The 17,083-nt window shown below is 37.7% G+C and overlaps 1 protein-coding gene across 5 annotated transcripts in view; it reads left to right on the forward strand.

Annotated features, from left to right (window-relative positions):
- Positions 1 to 3,999: 3,999 nt before the first annotated feature.
- Positions 4,000 to 17,083, forward strand: part of LOC107595416 (guanine nucleotide-binding protein G(I)/G(S)/G(T) subunit beta-1-like) — a 20,418-nt gene continuing 7,334 nt past the window's right edge. Inside the window, exons 1-6 of one of the 5 annotated variants that reach the window (XM_016285816.1) lie at positions 4,000 to 4,411; positions 11,602 to 11,709; positions 13,044 to 13,082; positions 13,238 to 13,344; positions 13,790 to 13,853; positions 14,736 to 14,898. In XM_016285816.1, coding sequence (XP_016141302.1) covers positions 11,653 to 11,709; positions 13,044 to 13,082; positions 13,238 to 13,344; positions 13,790 to 13,853; positions 14,736 to 14,898 — 430 coding nt within the window. In that variant the 5' untranslated portion in view covers positions 4,000 to 4,411; positions 11,602 to 11,652. Of the gene's footprint in view, positions 4,412 to 6,101; positions 6,123 to 8,904; positions 8,996 to 11,601; positions 11,710 to 13,043; positions 13,083 to 13,237; positions 13,345 to 13,789; positions 13,854 to 14,735; positions 14,899 to 17,083 lie in introns of those variants that run through there. The other 4 variants (XM_016285813.1, XM_016285815.1, XM_016285814.1 and 1 more) reach the window with 4 other exon arrangements.

Genomic DNA, 17,083 nt, shown 5'->3' on the forward strand with positions numbered 1-17,083 from the left:
TTAAGACAGAATAAGAGTCTGAGCAAATAACTGTTCTTAATGGCTGTATTTCCTCGACCCAATTAAGAGCTATCAGAATGGCTATCATTTCTGCTGAATAAACTGATAAATGATTACTTGTCCTTTTTGCAATTTTAATCTTAAAATGAGGAATGCATATAGAAACTGCTGTATTTCCTGAAACAGGATCTTTGGATCCATCTGTAGATATTTTCATTTCCTGACTATAATTTTGATCCATGTATATTTGTGCAATCTCATTCTTGGAAACATAACCCTTTTTATTATTAATTTCTTCCAAAATCTGAAGGTCTACTATAGGTATTGGAAATAACCACGGAGGTATTATGGGAATTTCCACTGTAGGACTTACATCTATTCTTGTCAATCCAATATCCTCAGCCTCTTTTTTTACAGTCCATCCAAAACATGTATTTTTTGAGTTATGTTCCCAACACTCCATCAATATCTTTTTAGCTTGATGGGTTTCAATGTGTCCTTTTAAAGAGGTCCAATATGCCAAAGTCAATTTAAGTCTGCGAATTTCCATTGGTGTCTCTGCCATTTCCACCTGAATTGCTGATACTGGAGAGGTCTTAAAAGCACCACAACATAATCGCAAGGCTTGTGCTTGAATAATGTCTATCTTTTTCAATAACGTTGCTGAAGCAGATCTATACACTATGCACCCATAATCTATTGTTGATCTTATCAACGCACAGTATATACTCCTTAATGAATGCCGGCTTGCACCCCATTCTACCCCTGCTAAACATCTTGAGCTATTTTGTTAATAAAATTAAAAAAATAAAAACATGCAAAATATTACTCTGTTTGATGGCAAAGTTTGAGGGTGTTTCAGTGTAGCCTTTACCTCCTCATCAAACAAGGCTCTGCATTCTGCATCCTGATTTTTTTAGTCTCTTTCATGGTACAGCACCTTTAAAACCCTGCAGCCTTCACTTTTAAAGGTGCCTTTACCAGTCAAAACAACATTTTAATATCAGTATTAAACATTCATATTACTAAAGTGCCTTTTATCCAACATATGTGTTGATGCTAAGTGCTAGCCACTGTACAGGTGCATCTCAATAAATTAGAATGTTGTAGAAAAGTTCATTTATTTCAGTAATTCAACTCAAATTGTGAAACTCGTGTATTAAATAAATTCAATGCACACAGACTGAAGTAGTTTAAGTCTTTGGTTCTTTTAATTGTGATGATTTTGGCTCACATTTAACAAAAACCCATCAATTCACTATCTCAACAAATTAGAATATGGTGAATTCTGTATGTGGGACAACAAATCCTTGCTTAAAATGAATAGTTGACTACAATTAATCCAAAAGATGGATGGATTATGAATGATGTCATTCTAAAAGTGGGCTGAAGACTAAAGCACATCCGTTGCCTAATGTTTTGTAACGATTAAAATGCCACTGTCATGTGTTCATTGTAGTACACAATCTGCAGATGGCGTCGTCCATATGCTATTAAAAATATCTTTCTGGCCAACGCTGCCTTCTAGCGGTGACAATGCATTAGTGCTGATCCACTCTAATCCTCTTATTTGTCTGTTTATGAAACACAAGCCAATCTGCTCTCAAATTAACTGTCTAACATGCTAAGAGGAGGAGATACAGAGTAAATATAATCCTTAGTTACAAGTTAATACATGCAAGCAACACGTACAATATTTCGACTTTTTTACTTAATTCAGCCATGTATGATTTCATATCCCTTCCATTTCTATAGTAAAAAATACTTTAGTTTTAAATTGTTTATTACAAATTATATTATATATACGTAGCAATTTGAGTGATTTTAGACATCCATTATTTTTGCTGTTTATTTACAGAGGCCAACATAAGAAATTAATGAATTAAAAAAAACAAAAGAACAACTTGGTTTTAGTAATCATTTTAGTCAATTAGTATAATTTTAGATTATGTAATATACAGCACCATTGATATTAAATAGTATAATATAAAATAAATATTGATGGTTTTTTTATGAATATGAAAATTGCATTGAATCATGACCAAGACATGGTTTTGTGAGGTTTAGATTCAACCATATAGGTCATTATCAAAATCAGAAATTATATTTTACTTCCTAACAAATAGCCTAAGCATGTTTTCCCTCTTAATTCACATTAAAGTCTGAAATTAACTTTATTGTGTGAAATGTTCAGTCAGATTATATTAACAGCATGAAGGTCAAAACAATATTTTTCACCAAACAGGATGTTATTTGGCTAATTCCAGCTGTCAAATATATGTCAAATAACCCTTTAAGTACATTAAAGTCAACATGCAATGGCATTAGCAATCATTTTACTTTCATATTGTGACATATTTCTGAATAAAACAGGATATTCGGTGCAAAAAAATAACCTGATTTTATCCATTGGAAATGGACTGGACATTTAATCTTCTCTTTATGACAGTTGGGTTGAGAGCAAAGGATGAAAAATAAGAGTCGTGATGTCAGCTGAAAAGAGAAGCAGAACATTTGTTTCACGTTGTAGATATTCATCACACCGTCACTGTGAAACACTAATGACTCGGGGCCCAAAATCGAGTTAACTAAAAAGAAGTTCTGGATAATTTGACCAAAGCTCCTCTCATTGTCACCATGTAATTGATGAAAATACTTCTCAAAAAGCATCACATAATTGCTTGAAGTTCCTGTAATTCCTCATTTCAACACTAAAAGAACTGTTAAAGGGAAATTAATTTGTGTTCTGAAGATGAACGAATGTCGTACGGGTTAGGAATGACATGAGGTTGAATAATTAATGACAGAATTTTCATTTTTGGTCGAACTGTCCCTTTAAATTGCCATGGTATTATTTGTTTGTTTTTGTACATGGTACATAATACCAGGGTATTCTTTGAAGTACCTTGAAATACAATGCAAATACATTGGTCAGTGATGGTCAACAAACTAACAAACGAATACCAATGCACTGCATGACTCATGAGACATGGTACCATTGTAAAACCATGTTTAACAATAACAAGTACTAAAAGTACTACAATGTACAATGGCACTTCTATACTTCCCATTAGAAGCACCACTTTCAACAGCTTTCAAACTAAATTAAAGCTTTTCCTCCACTATTAGAAGTTTAGTTTCATTTTGTCCTCTCTCTTGTTGTTGTTATATAAAAAGAATGGGGCTAGTTGTCACATGTCAAATGCTGCTCTCAAACACCTAGTTCAAAACAAACAAAAAAAGTTTTAATTTAGTGTGAAGGCTGCTGAAAGTATGATTTTCAATGCAGTAAAGTGATGCTTCTAATGGGAGGTATAGTGTCATTTTACATTGTAGTACTTTTAGTACTTGTTATTGTTAAACATGGTATTGGTACCATGTCTCAAAAGTAATGCAATGCTTCTGTATTCGTTTGTTAGTTTACCTACTATATAATCAAGGTAGATTTAAATGTTTTAATGGCAGGCTCCAGTTGGGGCATGTTGTCACAAAAGGCCCACATTTGTTAAATATCATCTTTTTTTTATGACAACGGTGGAAATGTTCAAATGCCTTTTGTAGTCTTTAAGATGTGTGCCTATAAACTGACTTCCTAAGATAAACAGAAAAATATTGTCTGGAGTCAAATATATTGTCTATTGTTTTCACATATTTATTTTTAATCACTTTTTTATTTTGTTATCTGTGTCTTGTCACTTGTCATTCTGTCTGTGCACTGTAAGCTTATTCTGTCACCAAGACAAATCCCTTGTGTGTGTGTAAGCACACTTGGCAATAAAGCTCTTTCTGATTATGATCTGATTCTGAAAAAGTGTGACAACTAGCCCCAGTCTTAAAGTCTGTGCTCAAGTGTATTTTATACATTTGTTATAATGGTATATCTGTTTTATAATGACAACATTTCGATGCAAATAGCAGTAGAAAGACGCTGTGCAGCTGTTTGTACACATGTTGCTAAATTGGCTTGGAAACGTTTCTGTCAATTCCATTGCTGCGTAAGCGCGCGGCTCTTGTCGCTCGCGGCGGCGTGGGGTTTCCCAGAGCAGACTGCAGGGTTACCGCGCCCATCTCCGTCTGATGGCCGGATGAGAGGTGAACTGAACTGGAGAGAAGTGCTCCTTCAAGGAAGGCAACGGGAAGTGGCCACCGACGGATTTATTTGTTGACCAAAGTCTGCAATCGGACATTTATGAGTGCAGTTTTTCATCGCAGTTGAGATCCCCCTTCAAACAGACTCATTTCCCGCCCGCTGGAGCGAGTTTTGTCGCTGTGGCAGTGGACTCGGTACTTCTTCCCGCTGCTAGTTAGCGAGCTAGCTCGTCTTGTTCGTTGATGCGTGGATTTGACAGCCACACCATCGTTTTTTTCGGTCAATGCCATATAAACAAAGGCCATTTACGACTGAGAACAGGTATGGAACACTAAATGCTTATTTCAAGTGTGTGGAACTGGTTGTTTCGTTTAAAACAAACGAATTTGTTGGATAAATTGCTGGTCACCATCGAGAATGAAGGGGGTGGGGTGAGGCGCAGGTAGCGGCTGGCTAGCCGACCGATTTACATACACAATGCCAGGCAAATTGACCAAAAACAGACATTTCGAACAGTTATTTGCTCGTATTCGCGATTTCTTTGGTGCATTTAATCGCTCGTTTTGTTAATATAGCGCGAATGGTGTCGGCCGACTTCACTGGAGGCCGTTTTGCGCGAGTCAGCTTGCTAGCACCTAAAGACGGCGTTAACGTTACCTCAGAAATCAAACCGATTGAGGATTGTGAGAAACCGGCTGTGTGGTGGTTAGGGGTGTTTTAGAAGCACTAAAGGTCGATTTTGGGCAAGGGTGGTAGGGGTTTTGGTGGAGAGGCTGGTCTGTAAGCTAACTGGCTAATTACTGGAGCGTCTGCTGGCAAAATATTCGGTTTTTCAGGCCTTCCTCTGTGTTAAAGAATCGAGGATTTTTTTGCTCGCCAAATCCTGCTTAAGACATTGCCTTCTACTGGATGTGAATTGCAGTCGGTAAATAAAGATTAGTCATTTATTTGTTCACCCGATTGTGTATTACAATCGGCACCATCTGGCTGAATATTCCAAGCTATTCTTGCGTGTGCGTGTTTTATTTATATATTTACGTATAAATGGATTTATTACACGAGTCCAATTGGCTTAACCGGAATCCCAGTTTGCATTTAAGCGACTTAGCGTGTAAGTGTTTGTCTTTATTGCATTAAGCGTGCACTGCTGCTTTTAACTAGTCTTTAAAACAACCTAATTGGATTTCTTTAACTATGTAACGTACAAGTCTCTATTTAAAAGGCCTTGCTGATCAGGTACATCGGTGCACTGCCTCCCTCCCCGACATCTCGGTGATGCTCCACTACGATCCTCCCTAAACTGCTTTTCTTGATAAAGCCATGTTAAATGCGTTTTCTCCTGCGACCCGGCCATCACAGTAATGCAGCAAAAAGCGCTGCAGCTCTTCAGATACGCGGAATGAATGGAGCCTGATGGTCTTTATTATCGCTGCTGGATTATTTTAAGAACGGGCGAGCAGCTCAGTATTGAGGTCACTACTAAGGGATAATATAGGCTATGGGATAAATATGTTGCGACCCCCTCTTTTTTCCCCCTACCGATCGAGTTTGCCTTTCTCTTTGCTGGCATTTAGATAAAGGAACACCGATCATGAATAAATAAACGGAATCAATGAATTCTTCAATGTGGGGCCCAAGAACAAGATGGCGTCCGTAGCCTCTCTCCGGCTTCCCTCTCCGCACTCATATCAGCATGCCGTTGTTTTAACCCACTGAAACAGCGAGGAAATGCACCGTTCCGCTGTAAGCACGGCGATTTGTTTTAAAAACGAGCTTTGGTAAACATTTCGATGCAAATGATGATGCATTTTGGAATGAAACGCTCTTTATGTGTCTAGTGCACTAAAGCTACACGTCCATCATTTTACGCCAAACCGATCATGAATAAATAACCGGAATCAATGAATTCTTGAATGTGGGGCCCAAGAACAAGATGGCTTCCGTACCCTCTCTCCGGCTTCCCTCTCCGCACTCATATCAGCATGCCGTTGTTTTAACCCACTGAAACAGCGAGGAAATGCACCGTTCCGCTGTAAGCACGGCGATTTGTTTTAAAAACATTTCGATGCAAATGATGATGCATTTTGGAATGAAACGCTCTTTATGTGTCTAGTGCACTAAAGCTACACGTCCATCATTTTACGCCAAATGAGTTGTGAAATAATCGCGTATTTTTTTTATGCAATAGAAGAACAGCAAATACAATTACAAAAGACAATAAGGGTTACAAACGATACTCCAAAGCATACTATGTTAGCTTATAAGACCATGAAAGAGTCTTACATGCAATAGAATTATTAGAGTTTCTTAAAGAGTTTACATGCACATCAAAATCTTTCCTGAAAAAAAAGTAGGGAGTTTTCTTTGAAAATGTACACTTATGAATGTAAATTTAGCAAGATATAGCAATAGATTAATAATAGATTTACAGTGAGAAGGGTCTAAATTCAAAGAGTAACCAAAAAACACAATTTTTGGGGTTATACAAAAGTTTGGATATAAATATTTATTAACAAAATTGGAAAAGTCAACCCAGAACACTTTAGAATAAGCGCAGTCCCAAAACAAATGATGGATTGTTTCTTCAGACTGAAGGCAAAGGGAGCAATTGGGGGAAATACTATTGTTAAATTTAGCAAGTTTATAATTTACCGGATAACAATTATGGATGAAATAATCGCGTATCTAATTGTATTTCGAGTGCGTCGTGACGTAATCGTTAACACATCAAACGCATTTTTGATTTCAACTTGTGCTATTCGGTGCTCTTTACTTCTGTTGGTGTTTTATCTGTAGAGATTTGTGTATTAACGTGCACATAATGCTCACAATGGCATGCTGTGTTTAGGTAATGCGAATGTATATGGTTTATCAATTTAAAACGAAAGCAAAATGGGTGCTGCACTGCAAATATTGATTTTTATAGTTGTGAAAGCCACGCAAACATCATGCTTTTTGTCCATCAGAGTTGGTTCCCTTGAGTTTATTTGGTATATTCATTATATTCAATGTTGGTTTTTAATTTAACATTATATCTACTAACACATTATTTGTAATCCATATGCATTTACATTTTGGAAGTCCTTCTTGAATGGCTTATTTATGATATGCATTGTTTGCTTGACAATTTGGTATTGAATACACACACATTGATTTATTTTTGTAATTGTGGGTAACTAAAAGCATCAGTTTAATTCCCATTGGACGCCTTAGAAGCTGATAAGTGGGGGGCTGTGATGGCAACATTGATTTCTGTTCAGATAATGGAGTTTCTGAATATCCTTTTTTTATTTTCATGTTGACACCCGTTTGTCATTCAGATGTTGAGATTGTTCATGTAAAACCACTATGTATCTTTCTCCTAAATTTGTGAAGTTTTCCAGAAAGGCGATTCCTGTGGCGTGGATCCGCAGCAACTTCATTTTGTTGTCTTTACTCTTTTCCGCATAAAATATATGTGGAAGTCTATAATAAGACAAGTAGCAAAAGTTCAGTATTTTGTTGAATGCATAGTGCAAGGACTTAAAACAGTCCCACAAATTCTTAGACTGCAAGCCCAGCTCCGGACAGCTGTTTTTCCACGAGTGAAGCTGAGAGGGATTACAGATTTACTGTACGTGGATTTTAGCTTTTAGGATTACAGGCTTGGATAGTGATAGTGCTGGTTACTGTCTTTCCTGTGATCCAGCTTTAGCGATATGCATTTTATTTTTCTTCTGTTAATGCCTAATAAGCCGCATCATCCTCCAGCAGTTGGAGTAATTAATGTTGATGGAATAAAGTTCTGTTTGGAGATCAGCGGCGGCGTGCGTTATCAAGTCAAACATTTTTAAGTGTGTTTGGATCATTTACAAAGGGTTTTGTGAAATAAATGTTTTCTAAAAGGATCTAAGAAAGATTTGCCCTAAAGTGACCTGTGAATACGCAGTCTGTGGAACCTTTAGGCCATTTCTTACAGCTCTCTTTTTGTCCTGCAGTCAGCTGACTCTGATCAAGTGTTTGTTGAGAGGGTGAGATTGAGCTCTGCTACCACATATGTTGATGCCTTACTGCATTCAACTTTTCGACTTTGCTTTGTGCTTTCTTATACTCTGGTCTTTGGCACAGAATATTCAGTATTTGTGCATAATGAAGTTTCATTTCGGCAGACAATAAAAGGTGAACCCCACTCATGATGTGGCTTTGTAACACTGAACTACATCGTGTTTGTGTTTGTGATGACTATCAGTTTCAGCCAATATTTGTGCTGTATCTTCCTTTTTAAATGATCAGCATCGTCCTGATTAATCTGGTACTGTAAGCCTGTAATATCCAGGAGTTCATTTTAAATATCTTTAAAATAGTTTTGTTCTATGCTGTTTTCTAAGAAAATACGACTTTTCTGCTTTTGTTATAATATCAGGGCCTTTTTTCAGTTTAAGCTTCTCTATGCTGTGATTTCAAAGCATAGAAAGTTCAATTTATTGACTTGATATTTGGACATAGTTTGGATTGATATTAAATGGCAGTAATATATTAGGGTTTTTCCCCAATTCAAGCAGTGTACTCTTTATATGCATAAAGAAATATTTATATTTAATATAGACCATTGTTCGGGTATTGACCAAATAAAAATAGTAATCGCTATCCGTATCCACCAAATTTTTCATACTGGCGCCTCTCTAGTAGTATTCATGTTGGGTTGAATAGCTGTGCTGTACTGAAGGTGCGATAAGGGACTTACCTTTTGTAACCATGTCATTTTGATCAGCAAGATTAGAGGACTTAGGCATATTGTCTTGATGCAGGCCCATTTAAGAGGTCAGCCAATCAGGAAGAAGCAAGTGTATTGAAAGAATAAGACGTTCACCAAGAGAAACATTTTCTGGCTGTCAAACACAAGGAGCCTTGTGCAAGCCGCGTAAGGTAAGAAATTCAGAGTGTAACCTGAAACTTTAAGGAACTTTTAAAGGTCTCGGCCACATGACAGTGATTCTGGTGTCTCAGGAATTTCTCAGCAAGTAGCAGGAAGTTACTTGCAAGTGCTTGTCGTCATCAACATACTTTTAAGTATTTTGTTTCTGTGAGCTAAGACCATATCCTTAGTCTTGTTGAATTTTAAGTATGTTTTCTTATCGGTTGCCTGCCTTTATCAGTTTTTGAGCTATGTTTGCTATGCGTGTAACTTCCCAAATGTTTTTTAACTGTTTACATGGGATGCTTAATTCTTTCATTGGGTAACATTCAAGAAAACTGTCGAGAAATGTTTTGAGAGATTTTTCTTCTGGTAGCATATACGCCTTGCTCGTTCACACAGCCAACTCTCACTTTTCAAATATGGAACCATTGATTTCACAATTAGGACATGGCATAATGCACCAGAGGGCAATGGCAATTACAGGAAATGGATCCAACCAAATTTTTAGTGCTCCAGTTAGATTGCCCGACCACAGACTTCTGGGAGTAACAAGCGTATTTGTGGCTTCTCTGTTATGTAGTGCTAATATCACTCAAAAGTATTGATCATTGCCTGACGGCCCTCAGCTGACCCATGCAGTGTAATTGTCATCATTTCTTCATCCTTTCTCCCATCAGACCTTCCCTGGTCTTGATGTTCTTCTAGTCAGTCTTTGCTCAAGCTTGAACCTGCATTCATCTTTCTCAAATCGGGACGACTAAGACCAGGCTAATGGGAAAGATGACAGCTGCTTGAGAATCGAGATATTGTGCAGCTGCAAATTGGTCTATATTTAAATTAAAAGTCATTTTTTATGACTCTTTTCTAAAGTAGGTCATACGATGTTGGCCTAGAATGGTCAATTCACTCATTTGTAAAACATTAAACAGTATTGGATGTGCAAAATGGCATTTAAAAAAAAAATGTTTTGAGTTGTTCAGTTGCCTGCTAAAGGGCCAAAGTTAATGTTTATGCATTTAAAAAGCTTTTTTTTTTGTATGCACCAGCACCTTAAAGTAGTAATATGCTATCAGAAATAGTATGTACTTAAATGAATCAACCATAAATGCAACTTGGCCTTGGTTGCTCATCCAAATCTTCCTCAGTATATCGGTGGAGTAACAGCATATTGCAGTGCACATGACCGCGAATGTGCCACAGTTGCATTAACTTGAAACCATTGTCCGCCATTGCATCTCTCGCAGCTTTAAGATCCTTTCCTTGCTCTTCATGTACCTCTAAAATTAATCCCATCATTAGCTGCCTTTCTCCAGCGTTAGATGCGTACACTTCGTTGGCCCATTAAAACAGCTGCCTTCATCAGCCGTTTGTCTGAGCGCATGAAGGATTTGGGTCAGCAGGATAGGTGCTGCTCTTCCAATCAGTGTCCCCGGTGTGTCTTAACTGGATTTGCCTGAAGGAGCTGAATCAAGCGCGTCCCAGGATTATGTCAATGACACTGTGGAGAGAGAGGTGTGAAAACACGGCTGTGGGCTGGGAACGCTAATAGGATGAGAGCTGGCCTAGAAGAACTCGCTGTTGTCAGTCGAGTGCGTTTGCTCTAAATCGAGATTAAAACGGACAGGCTTTAAGGGTTTCAGAGTGCATCGGGTTATTTTTTATAAAGGAATCGCTGTTTGGAATCAGCATTTCATCCTGGATGCCAGACAAAGAATAGTTGTCCAGTATGGACATTGCAGCATATTAACCTTTAATGCTAGCTATTATAGTTGATTGCCATTAGTCTTTTGGATTAAATTAATTAAAATGACCCCATTTACTCTCCTAATTCACATTCCCGATGCCCATGATGTTTGTTTGCATGATCGTTCATTTAAATAAATGACTTGCTCCGCCTTTGAAAAGACTTTCCTTTTCAGCTGATGTCATCAAGCTCTTAATTTTTTTTCAGTCCCTCCCTCCAACCACATGACCCCATTTTTGGATGTAGCGCCCAGTTTTCATCAATCAATTCCCAATGGATAAAATCAAGTTCTGCCCTACATTCTCATTGAATATCCTGTTTCACTTGTAATTTGGCACATTATGGAAATAAAATGGCATTTTATGTTGTCTTTAAAAAAAATTCATGCTGGAGTTTAGGATAAGGAATTTTTTTCCTTTGCCGATTATTGACATCATAAAAGGACAGAACGCAGCTCGTTTCTTGCTGTTGTTCTAATTGTACTTCTGCATTTTTCATTAAGGAGCAACAACTCATTTCACCACAAGAGGAAATGGTTCTTTGGTTGCTTTCAGTAGCTAATGCGGTGGGGTGGGATCTTGAATTTACGCCCTTGTGTATTGATAAACAATCTACTAGCGATCCATTATCCAATGTTACATGACATGGTAAATGCAGACTGAGTGGTGTTCTTGTAGATGCAACTAGTGTGCGATATTAGTGTGAACAGTATGGGTGTTTCTATATCTGATGTTGAGACCAGTTTAATTGTTTTAAAAAGGAAATTCAGACTAAAGGCCAGATATCCCTCCCGTTAATATCTTTTGAAGGGATAACCTTCAAATTGGAATTGGGTCCTTAATGTTTTCTCTCTCTTTTTCTGTGCTGTAGATCAGAACGTGTCCCGGCAGTAGGAGTGAGGCAGAGCTTTAGAAGAGGAAAATGAGTGAACTGGACCAGTTACGCCAGGAGGCCGAGCAGCTGAAGAACCAGATCAGAGTGAGGACCTCTCTGATCTCATACACAACTGCATTCATCAATCCCTAATACATACCTTTAACACAAGACGTGCAACATATATTGAAAATGTATATGGTATAATGCAATTGAAACTTAAAGTTGCTAAAATCGAATGAATGGTAATTTGACATAATATATATTAAATATTGTACTCCAAAATTGCAAAATATGGACTAATAGATTGGCCTGGTTGATATTAATCTTATTACACAATATTACAATGTACAATTGCACAAAAGGCTGCAAACGAACAGCGCGCATCTGAAGTGTCTCTGAAGGAAATAATGCATTATTTATCGGCTTTAAGATATCGGCCAAATTTTCTTATCAGGCCGATACCGATAACAGAAAAAATGAGCCGATATGGGCCGATACCGATATGGTGGCCGATATATCGGGCATCCCTAAAATATACTATGGGAGTCAGTGGGGACCAGCAACTGTTTGGTTACCCACATTCTTCAAAGTATCTACTTTTGTGTATAGCAGAAGAAAGAAACTCATACAGGTCTGGAACAACTTGAGGCTGAGTAAACAGAATGACAGAATTTTCATTTTTGGGTAAACTATCCTTTCAAGACTCCAGGTTGAAAGAGGACTGTGTAGCCTCCAGTTGTTGTTGTTGTGGACCAGGAAAACAAATAACCCTCACATTCATGATTAGAGATTTTGACATGTCTGCTATATTTAAAATATCAGTGTTTTAAAACTAAGCATATTTCCAATCTAGCTATTAAGTCCTATAAAGTATGTGCATGTTTGTTTTTGTTTTTTACAACCTGATTACTTGGTAGTCTCTTGTTACTCAAAAGTATTTGCATAACCAAAAGACATTTAAATACAGAGGGTGGTTATTTACATTATGCAAGAAAAACATTTACTGTAACTGTACTGTTCTCATTCCCTAATGAGTTCCAGAAAGAATTTACACTCGATACTTCCTCCATGAAGCCGCTTTACATTTCATCTTAGCCTGAGATATTTTTACCAATCCTCCGCTATTGTTATAAAATTACCAAATTTGTCTAAAATCTTTGACCTTTGGCCGTAATCAATCAAATCAATGATTAAATGAACGTTAACAGGTCAATAATGCTACCAATTTGATTACTTAGTTTGAGCAAGGTGTTGGATGATGTGAAAAAAGTTTTTAAAGAAGGAATTGTATATCACTGTTAAAACATATCTTATGTTACTGTATGGTTATTATATACTAAACATTAACCCTAAATGTTTTAAATATTACATAATCGTGAAATAATACCTTGGTCCACAGTATCTAAACTTGTTTTCTCCATTTCTTTCTTTCCTAGGATGCAAGGAAAGCTTGTGCGGATGCCACACTATCACAGGTAAGAAAATGTTTGATTCTAATTTTCTGTTTAAATGTGTTAATTTAAGTAAACGTAATTTAAACAAACAGATTAATCTCTATACCGCTGCCATCTGTGTGGATAATTACACAGTTTTTTAATTCACACACACACACACACACACACGTTTTCAGATCACAGCCAACATCGACCCTGTTGGCCGAATCCAGATGCGCACAAGAAGAACACTGCGAGGACATTTGGCTAAAATCTACGCCATGCACTGGGGCACCGATTCCAGGTACTGAACCGCTCCGTCACGTTATTTGCATGATGGCCTGACCTTATTTGTAAGCCCTTTGAAAACATCCTTATACATCAGGGCGCGCTACACCGAGGGGTTTCCCTTTTGCAGTGGAGATGGACGGGTTCATGGCTCATGGGGTGGCAACTGCATGCTATCCCTATTGCACTGAATCATGTTCTTTTATTGTGTTTGTGTAGGTGGTGAGTGATGGTTGTAAGTGGGTATTATGACGAAGCATGTTGTTAATATTATAGCTACAACCAAGAAAAATCCATAACGGTACCATTTTTGTGCCGAATGGTGCTGGGAATAGTTTAAGATTGTTCCGTGAGACAATCCTCCTGATTGTTGTTGTGCAGGCTGTGATTTTTACATCCATGTTCTCTCTTAGGGATGTAAACCCCACTCACTCAACTGTGCTCTTGTGTTTTCTGTGCAGGCTGCTTGTCAGTGCCTCCCAGGATGGAAAACTCATTATTTGGGACAGTTATACCACAAATAAGGTATTATATTTGTACTTGTTATTCTTTGGTTTCTTGAATTTTAATGTCATATAGAGCATTTCAGTATCACAGCATTTTGTTTTGGCAAGAGTTTTAACAAGTTGCACCTATTTTCTCAGCCATATTGATTTTATTTTATTTTTTAGTAGTATAGTAGTTGTTTGATTGTAGCATGTATAATTAAAATAAATGACTTTTTTTTTTTTTAATTATAAGCCTTAAAATATCTTATGATCTTTTTATAATGCATCTTAATGGACCTTTTTCACATTTCTGCGTTTCTCAGCAGCGGAAGTTCATAGTTGGGTTACTTCAAGAGCAGTGAATGGGAGAGGACCACAAATATATTTTTTGCGTTCCCATTTGCTCAAATAACAAAAAAAGTTCCTATTTATTTTCTCTAATTAATTGCCACAGACCAAGCATCACTATCGCATGGAAAACCAAAAAAAAAACAAAATATATATATATATATATATATATATATATGTGTGTGTGTGTGTGTATATATACAGTGGGGGAAAAAAGTATTTAGTCAGCCACCAATTGTGCAAGTTCTCCCACTTAAAAATATATATATATATATATATATTAAACCTTGTAACTTGTTGTGCCAATGTTTCAGGATGGGCACGATTGAAACCTAAAATGCTCAAAACACTTCAGTAAAAAAGTTACCCATCTTTTGCATAGGCAAACATTTGCATTTTGTAAAAACCTAATTTCTGTTATGTCATTATAAATATTACAGTTTTGCCCTAAAGCGAAGTAATATAGACCCTCTGATGATCAGCTATCTGAAATGGTTTCTGCTACAGATTTGTATTACTCCCTGTTTTCTTCCATATGTCTTTTCCTGAGCATTCGTGTGTTGTATTTCAGGTCCACGCCATTCCTCTGCGCTCCTCCTGGGTGATGACCTGTGCCTACGCTCCTTCAGGGAATTACGTTGCTTGTGGAGGCTTAGACAACATCTGCTCCATCTACAGCCTCAAGACTCGCGAGGGGAACGTGCGTGTCAGCCGTGAGCTGGCCGGACACACAGGTACAGGACGGTGTCCTCCCGAAACACTCACACACTCTGATCTTGGCTCTTGTGAATATACACAAGGGACGGTGTTTAGCAAAGCTGTAATTATAGCATGAAACTGCACTGGTGTTTTTTGCACCCTTTTTAATATACCTCATCTGGTCGACTTTAAAGGGGTCATATGATGCGATTTCAAGTTTTCCTTTCTCTTTGGAGTGTTACAAGCTGATTGTGCATAGATAAGATCCCTGAAGTTGCAAAGACTAAAGTCTCAAAACCAAACAGATATTCTTTATCAAAGTTAAGACTCTGCCACGCCCCCCTAAAACGGCTTGTTCTAACATGCCCCCACATATCTACCTCACTATGTGGAAATATTTGCATAATGCTGCCCAAATGTTCACGCAAAGAAAGAAGGCGTGGTTTCAGTAACCGCAGTTAGTGTTGAAGCAGCATGTCAGGGAGACGCTGTGTGTTTCTAGGCGAAAGCAAAAGCACTTTATTTGGCCTTCCGAAAGTAGATGCATTTAGGAATCTTTAAGATTACTTACAACAGAACAGCAATGCATTTTATGGACGACCGTTTCGTGAACCTAGGAGAGGAGGTAATTCTGACTTTGCTATGACAATCTGGCGCTTCTGAATCAGCTACTGTTTTGTTATTAGTTTAAGTATTTGCTATTGACTGTTCAAATGCAGAGTTTTGTGCATCGTGTGCGCGAGAGAGAGAGCGAGCGGTGTGCGTGCGAGAGAGAGAGAGAGAGAGAGCGGTGTGTGTGTGTGTGTGTGTGCGCGAGCGAGAGAGAGAGAGAGAGATAGAGAGACACATCAGCTGTCTTAACCGTGGCTTGTGTACTGCAAACACATATTCATCACTGTGTCTGTCACGAGACTCTGTTCCCCTTTCGGGCTCTGTCTTTACATTTATTTTGAAAGATGAAGCTGGCGATTATGGTAAGGGGCGTTACATTTCCGACGAGTGCTTGTGGTGTTCGCCCAATCACAATGCACTGGGTCAGCTGGCCAATCAGAGCAGACTGCACTTGTCGGAAGGAGGGACTTTGGCATAGAGGACCTACAATAATGTACAGTATTTGAAAAAGAATGTGTTTTTTGAACATTAAAGCATGTCAACATATTCTGTTACACCAAATACACAAAATAATGATCTTTAAGAAAGCATCATATGACCCCTTTAATGATGGCATCAGCAATTACATAGTGCACTCTCATTCTGTTCAGTTGCTTTATGGGTGCAGAAATGTCCAGGTCATATTTCACCACTAAATCAAGAGAAAAATAGGAAAATATATTTTAGATGAATTAGGAATTTTTTTTTAAGCATAAGCACCTTTCCCCTTTATGTTGTCATTCAGGGTGTCCACGGGGTCCTTAAAAAGTCTTAATGTCTTAAATAACGTTTTCCTAATATAAGGCCTTAAAATGTCTTAAATTCGGATTTGATGGGTCTTAATTATTTTTGGTCTCATTACCGCTAAAATATCTTCAGTCTGACGGACCTAATGACTTTACGATAACTGGACAGACCGAAGATTTGTTCTTCCCCGCGGTAAGTTACTGCGTCATCAGAGAGAGTTGCAGTAAGTTAGCAGAATACAGAATACAAGCTCGCGCTGCTGAGGCTCACTCTGTTTGTCTCGAGACTTCAGAACAAATGAGCGTGACCGCACACATAAACTCAGAAGAAACACACTGAGGTAAAAATTCAAAATGTTTAGTTTATTCATAACATGGTATAGTTAAATAACACCATGACAAGTGAGCTATTTTACTCAATATTCTCACGACGCAAAAAAAACAAACATTCAAAACACCTACAGAGCGCACGCATTACGTGTAGTATAGTGCGCGTGCGCATTTACAGTGCGCTCTGCCTGATCACTGCATGATTCTGTCTATTAAAATACATTCAGAATGATAACAAATTCAAGACATGGGGGCAGAAAATGTGTATATTTATACTCAAGTTCACACGGAACAGTGTCTTTTTTTCTCCAAAAATTACCATATACAAATGTGATATAGATTTTTTTACAATAGTTCAATAAACTAGAAGTTTTATTAAGAGACTTACATTTTAGACACCATATTGCCTGTTTTTGCACTATTTCGCCAACAAAAATAATTCCAAACAAAGCCACAGCGCTGTTTTGCGTCTCTGAGCAACATGACGGTGTTT

The sequence above is a fragment of the Sinocyclocheilus grahami genome, unplaced genomic scaffold, assembly GCF_001515645.1.
Source record: "Sinocyclocheilus grahami isolate Dianchi unplaced genomic scaffold, SAMN03320097.WGS_v1.1 scaffold202.1, whole genome shotgun sequence".
NCBI lineage: Eukaryota > Metazoa > Chordata > Actinopteri > Cypriniformes > Cyprinidae > Sinocyclocheilus > Sinocyclocheilus grahami.